General features: G+C 49.5%; 1 protein-coding gene across 2 annotated transcripts; it reads left to right on the forward strand.

Annotated features, from left to right (window-relative positions):
- The first annotated feature begins 286 nt into the window (after positions 1–286).
- Positions 287–6,635, forward strand: LOC116406448. Of its 2 annotated transcripts, none has more exons than XM_004914937.4 (3): positions 287–1,869; positions 3,817–3,909; positions 5,728–6,635. In XM_004914937.4, the coding sequence occupies exons 1-3, from the start codon at positions 1,744–1,746 to the stop codon at positions 6,361–6,363; spliced, it is 855 nt and encodes a 284-aa protein (XP_004914994.1). In that variant the 5' UTR covers positions 287–1,743; the 3' UTR covers positions 6,364–6,635. The 2 variants fall into 2 exon arrangements, with proteins under 2 accessions (XP_004914994.1, XP_004914995.1); XM_004914938.4 differs by having other exon boundaries at positions 287–1,085; positions 5,728–6,634.
- The last annotated feature ends 12 nt before the right edge of the window (positions 6,636–6,647 follow it).

Consider the following 6,647-nt stretch of genomic DNA (forward strand, 5'->3'; position numbering starts at 1 on the left):
ACCCCCCCGCTCCACTTTTATTTAATAGGGAGGGGGGGGAAATTATGGGGGCCCCACTTAAATTTAAAACCCACCCCCCCCCTTTTTTTTTTTTTTATAAGGGGGGGGGGGATTATTTTTCGGGCCCCCCAAAATATATAACCCCCCCCCTTCCCTTTTTATTATAATTGTGGGGGGGGGGGGAAAAAATGGGGCTGCCTAAATTTATAAACCCCCCCCCCTCCCTTTTAATTTTAATGTTGGGGGGGGGGGGGGTAAGTACTGGGGCTGCGTTAATTTACTGACCCCCCCTGTGTCACTTTAATGTTAATGGTAGGGGGGGGGGTAAGTACTGGGGCTGCGCTAAGTTACTGAGCCCCCCTGTGTCACTGTAATGTTAATGGTAGGGGGGGTAAGTACTGGGGCTGCGCTAAGTTACTGAGCCCCCCTGTGTCACTGTAATGTTAATGGTAGGGGGGGGGGGTAAGTGACCGGGAGCTGAGACTGAGCCCCCCTGTGTCACTGTAATGTTAATGGTAGGGGGGGGTAAGTTACCGGGAGCTGAGACTGAGCCCCCCTGTGTCACTGTAATGTTAATGGTAGGGGGGGGTAAGTTACCGGGAGCTGAGACTGAGCCCCCCTGTGTCACTGTAATGTTAATGGTAGGGGGGGGTAAGTTACCGGGAGCTGAGACTGAGCCCCCCTGTGTCACTGTAATGTTAATGGTAGGGGGGGGTAAGTTACCGGGAGCTGAGACTGAGCCCCCCTGTGTCACTGTAATGTTAATGGTAGGGGGGGGTAAGTTACCGGGAGCTGAGACTGAGCCCCGCTGCTCTGTATGAGTTGAAATGGGCGCCGGTGCGAATGCGATGAATGCTATTGGCCGTGGGGCGTGAAAAGCAGAACGTTCAGACGGTGACAGTCCCCGCCTCCCCCCCTATATAAGCTCTCGTCGCCTCCCAGTCGCCATTTGCTGCCCCGCTATGTCTGTAGCTGAAACTCAGCCGCTCCCGGAGAGACAACCTTTCCTGCCCGATAACTGCCGGGTGGATCTGAACGGATCCGCAAGCTATAAGGCTGCTCCTGCCCCCCAGCAGCCCCCCCAGGTAAGTGTGAGGGTCCCGGGTCCTTAACTTTCCCTGAGCCCTCTGCCCCTGTAACTGCTGCACTGTCCCAAAGTGATGCCCCGGCAGGTACCGTATCTCTGCCCGCGTCTGTGTATTCACTTATAGATTTACCCAGATTAGTACCGAGTACACTACAGTACCTATGGGTGCAACACAGTACCTATGGGTGCAATACAGTACCTATGGGTGCAACACAGTACCTATGGGTGCAACACAGTACCTATGGGTGCAACACAGTACCTATGGGTGCAACACAGTACCTATGGGTGCAACACAGTACCTATGGGTGCAACACAGTACCTATGGGTGCAACACAGTACCTATGGGTGCATGTGTGGCTGCATTGTGCCTAGTGATGTGCGGGGTGAGTAAGGAATGCCCTTAACCCTTTGTGTCAGGGAGCCAGAGAGTAAGAGATACAGGTGGAGGCGATACTATTTGCTCTCAGCATTACAGGGGTTACTAAGTGTCGGGGCAGAAGGGAGGCTGCTGTGTGGCTTATACAGGCTGCACTGATTTGGATTATAACTTTCCTTCTCCTTTAACCGACTCCTACACATGAGCCCTTTGGTTAAACCTCAAATGTGTCTCCATGCTGCTACTATGGGTCGGGTTTTAGCGCGGCTCCTGCTCTGCAATGATTTTGTCTGCGCTTCAATCTCGCCCGGAGGAACAACCTTTCCTGCCAGAGAAGCCCGGTAACTCCCGGGAGGGTAGGAACGGATCCGCAAGCCCTGAGGCTGCTCCTGCCCCCCCGCAGCCGGTAAGTGTGAGGGTCCGGAAAAGTTCCGTCTCTTTGGAGCACCCCCCGTTTTTGGAGCGCAATTGAGTTTGTGGGTCTGTCACTGTAATGTTAATGGTAGGGCGGGGGTAACTACTGGGGCTGCGCTAAGTTACTGAGCCCCCCTGTGTGTCACTGTAATGTTAATGGTAGGGGGGGGGGTAAGTACTGGGGCTGCGCTAAGTTACTGAGCCCCCCTGTGTGTCACTGTAATGTTAATGGTAGGGGGGGTAAGTACTGGGGCTGCGCTAAGTTACTGAACCCCCCTGTGTCACTGTAATGTTAATGGTGGGGGGGGGGGTAAGTACTGGGGCTGCGCTAAGTTACTGAGCCCCCCTGTGTGTCACTGTAATGTTAATGGTAGGGGGGGGGGTAAATACTGGGGCTGCGCTAAATTACTGAGCCCCCCTGTGTCACTGTAATGTTAATGGGAGGGGGGGGTAAATACTGGGGCTGCGCTAAGTTACTGAGCCCCCCTGTGTCACTGTAATGTTAATGGTAGGGGGGGGGGTAAAAACGGGGGCTGCGTTAAGTTTCTGGGAGCTGGGACTGAGCCCCCCTGTGTCAATGTAATTTTCCCTACGGGTGGGGGGGGCGGGGCAGTTGGTTTTGGGGTGCTGAAACTCTTGCCTTTTATTTGTGTTGTTGGGGGAGTAGACCCTGTAGTGCCATGGGGGGGGGGGGGGTCCATGTATCGCTGCTCTGTATTGCCTACATATTGTTTAACCACGTCCGTGTTTGAATAATTACCAGGAACCCCCAGATTAGCACCCCAGTGCCCCCCCTGCCCAGTGATGCCCAGCGGTGGGTACTGGTACATGTCTATAAAGCGATAGGGACACTAAAAAGCTACTCTTCAAAATATTAATAGCAGCCCCCCCTTCTGCAGAACTGACTGACCCTGTAAGTGCCGGCAGGATTCCCTCTCTGCTACGCACAGGCTTACTGGCACTTCAAGGGTTAAAGAGATACTGACACCAGACAATAGACCTTATTTTTACAATCATCATAACATGGCCTTTACATGCTATTTATAATTTTGCCATAATAGTATTTGCCTGATGCTTTTATATTCCCTATCTGAGGGTGGGGGGGGGGCATATTCATGCAGCAGGAATCCAAACAGTCAGGTTTAGGGACTCCAAGTAACAATGACAGAGGCAGCCCTATCAGGGGAAATGACAGCCAGACCCATAGTTAACTCTTTATGTACATTAGTCAGTGACACAGGCTGCCGGTGCTGCAGGAATCACAGAGGAGCCGCATGTCATAAACCTGCATACAATAAACCCCTACTAACCTGGGAGTTTGCTTTTATTGGGATTTATCTGCTCAGATATTAAAGGGGAACTAACCCCCGTGCATAGAAAAGAACAGCCCCCTTCTCAAGCCTATCAAAGTGACTCCTGCAATTTAGTGATGTAGAAAATCCATCACTGTTGGATTTGGTAAAAAAATGACTGAATTCTGTACAATAGATTTCCCGGGTACCAGATCCCAGCCCCGATTGGCATTTTGAAATTTCAACAATATCATTTAATAATAAGCTGTCTGGCGCTTTAATGTCACATGACTTTGTGTTCTGATTTAGTGCGGTTGGATTTGGAGCTGAATCGTGGATATAGTGCAGCCCGGCCCCCCCATACCTTATGGACAGGTGTACAGTGGGTTTGGGGGTGCAGCCCTTCCAGCCCCAGGTTCCCCGGCACACATTGCCGCAGTGGCACAGGGGAAGGGAGATATATATATATACAGTATGTATGTTCTGCTCCCAATGGGGTAACATGCAGTAAATCCCGGGGTAAGTGTATATGGGCTGGCAGCATGTATGGGTGGGGAGAATGCAATAATAGGTGAGTGTGTGTATATGGGGGCACATTCCTATAAATATTACATTTTCCCAAAGCTGAACTTTCCCTTTCTGTACAGGCTGACCCACTGGACAATGGCAGTGCTGGCGCTGGGGACCCGGAAGCACCAAAGAACCAAGGGTGCCGCTCATTATGGCTGAGATTTCAGCAGGTGGGTAGAACCGCAGGGCCATGGGAATGCCGGGTTATTACAGAGGGGCAATGAGGCATCAGTGGAATGTGGCCTTCCAGTCATTTCTCAACATTGGCGTTGGTGTTATACCATCTGCATTACAGGCCTGTACCCACAGGAGCTGGCACTGCCAATGTGCACATTTTGATGCATCCGTTGCAGTTGCCAAAGGTGCACAACTTCTTCCTGACTGCAATTATGGAAAAATAATGTTGCAGTCAATTAAAAACTGGAATTGGAATAGTGATTGCAGTTGTTATTGGAGTTCCCACTGGAATAGAGTTTGGAAAAGGAATCAAATGAGAGAATAATTCAAGTACAAGTCCAACTCTCACAACTACCCCTGGTACAAATGCACTATTCCCACTGCCCAATGTGCTTAAAACCATTAGGAAATGAGCCCAGTAGTACTGAATGTTAGGGATACGCTGCTCATATGCCCCAGAGCAGCAAGGCTTGCCCCAATGGAACCATAGTTGCCACCAGTGTAGCATTATGTTACATAATAAGCTTAATCACATTGGTACAACTGGCATCGGACTCCTGTGCCCCCTGGCAAGGTACAGAGGGAGTACAATAACTTTTGCACTATAGGACTGGCACTTCTCGGAATTTTGGCTAAGATCAAATGTATTATCAACATTAGCTCCCCTGGCCAAATGGCCAAGCTGCCCCTGGCCCCACTGTGGGTGCACAAAATAGAACCTTTGGGTTCAAGACTGGTGCCCTTTGGTTTAAATGCCATATGGCTGTAGGGATGGAGACAAAGGGACTGCCTAATTCTGAAGCTTTTGGGGAGGGGAGTCCCGAAGACCTGACACTGAAACCGGAGCCATCGGGTTAGTAGGAAATGCGTGGGAACAACTAACCATGACAGTCGATGAATGGATTTCTACAGGTAATGAATACTAAGGAGCCAAGTGATTAAGGGAGTAATATACTGTATATACTTGAGTATAAGCCTAGTTTTTCAGCACCCAAAATGTGCTGAAAAAGTCACCTTTGGCTTATACTCGAGTCGGGTGCCATGGGTCCCTCCAGACTAGCACCCTCTGTTCTTTGTGTGCAAATTAGGCCACCCGCAACCAGACCCTCCAGTGCCCTGGCCTAGGCTCCCACTAGCAATACTTATTTCCAGTTTGCCAATGTGCAATGAGCATGGGGTAGCACTCATATTGTTTTTGTTCACCCTCGTCTCCGCTTACAGTTTACTGTTTTTCTTTGAAATAAATATTGAAAAACATATTCCCCACTGATGCCTCAATTAATGTAATTTTATTGGTATTTATTTTGATTATTGAAACTTAGCAGTAGCTGCTGCATTTCCCACCCTAGGCTTATACTCGAGTCAATAAGTTTTTCCAGTTTTCTTAGGTAAATTTAAGTACCTCGGCTTATATTCGGATCGGCTTATACTTGAGTATATACAGTACTATAATAGCAGGGGTACAGTAGCCCTTTAGGGTGTCCAGCACTCCTTAAAGATAAGAAAGTGACATGTTTCAGTGCTAGAGGGAAATACAGCCATTCACATCCACAGCCTGGGCCCCAGTAAGGGGTGATGGCAAATCACTAACTGCCAGTACTGCTTACTCTGCCTTTATAAAGTGTCATATAGATCTATACTCACTGGACAGCCCACTGCTGCCAATACCAGCTTCCCAAACCTGGTCTCTATTCACTTCACTTTTCCCTTTATAAATGCTGATTTGTACATGACCCCCACATTGTTTGCTGAACCCCCCCCCCCCCCAATCCTGCTTGTGCCGTTACTCACCGGCTCTTCTCTTGTTTCAGGAAATCTCCTGGCACAACCTCTGTATTCTACTCGTTGGAATTGCGATTGGAGTTGCCATTGGAATAGTGACTGGAAAAGGAAGCGAAAGAGAGAATTATGAAAATACAACTCCAACTCTCACAACTACCCCTGGTAAGTGTGAGCTGCAGGCACCTACCCTGGGGCTCCTGGTTATGGGGGGGCTTATAAGGAGTCACTCACACAAACACACACATGGAGATTTGCTAAATCTGGGAAAGCATGGGAGACAAATCTCCCCAGAATTCTTTCCTGCTGGCAATAAAATGGATCACCGGTGGGAAAACATATGCAGTGCTCGGTTATCCCACCGCTGTACAGCCCGGCAGGTTCTGTTCTTCTGCTCTCTCTGTATATTCTACTCAGCAACTTCCCTGGCTGCACCTTTATCTTCTGCTCGTGCCAAATGGCTCGGGGTTTGGGTCTCTCCTCCTCACTCTCTAACCAGCCCCTTATTCAGCAGAGCTCCCTATGCTGGGAGGGTAACAATCCCTGTACAACTGAGTTACTACTCCCATCCCTCTCGCTGCTGCCTTGACCTGTTACAGTCTCTCAGCTCAGATCTCCTCTCATTGTATCACCCCCCCCCCCCATTCCACTACCTCTTGAATATTTAGGGGACTTCAGTATCTCCTCTGAGTCCGTCAATGTGCCTACTAACTCTTTCCCTTTCATCTCCACTGCCTACCAGTGATTATATTTTCAGTAGTAAAGTGACTGTTATGGTTAAAGTAACTAAGAGGGCTCCATGTTGGCTCCTGCAATAATCTGATTCCCTTTCCCACTGTGCTAATTTCTGGTCACATCACAGCAGTGCAGCAAAGTAGCTCCCTTACGCCTCTGGTATCTCTGGCTCCTTCTGAAAGCTCAGACTCAGGCACACTTTACTGCTGCGCTGCAA

Source organism: Xenopus tropicalis, unplaced genomic scaffold (assembly GCF_000004195.4).
Source record: "Xenopus tropicalis strain Nigerian unplaced genomic scaffold, UCB_Xtro_10.0 Sca58, whole genome shotgun sequence".
Taxonomy (NCBI): domain Eukaryota; kingdom Metazoa; phylum Chordata; class Amphibia; order Anura; family Pipidae; genus Xenopus; species Xenopus tropicalis.

Coding starts and splice junctions, on each gene's coding strand:
- LOC116406448 (XM_004914937.4), top strand. CDS start 1,744: ATGATTTTGTCTGCGCTTCAATCTCGCCCGGAGGAACAACCTTTCCTG. Junction 1,870..3,816: donor CTCCTGCCCCCCCGCAGCCG/GTAAGTGTGAGG, acceptor CTTTCTGTACAG/GCTGACCCACTGGACAATGG. Junction 3,910..5,727: donor TATGGCTGAGATTTCAGCAG/GTGGGTAGAACC, acceptor CTCTTGTTTCAG/GAAATCTCCTGGCACAACCT.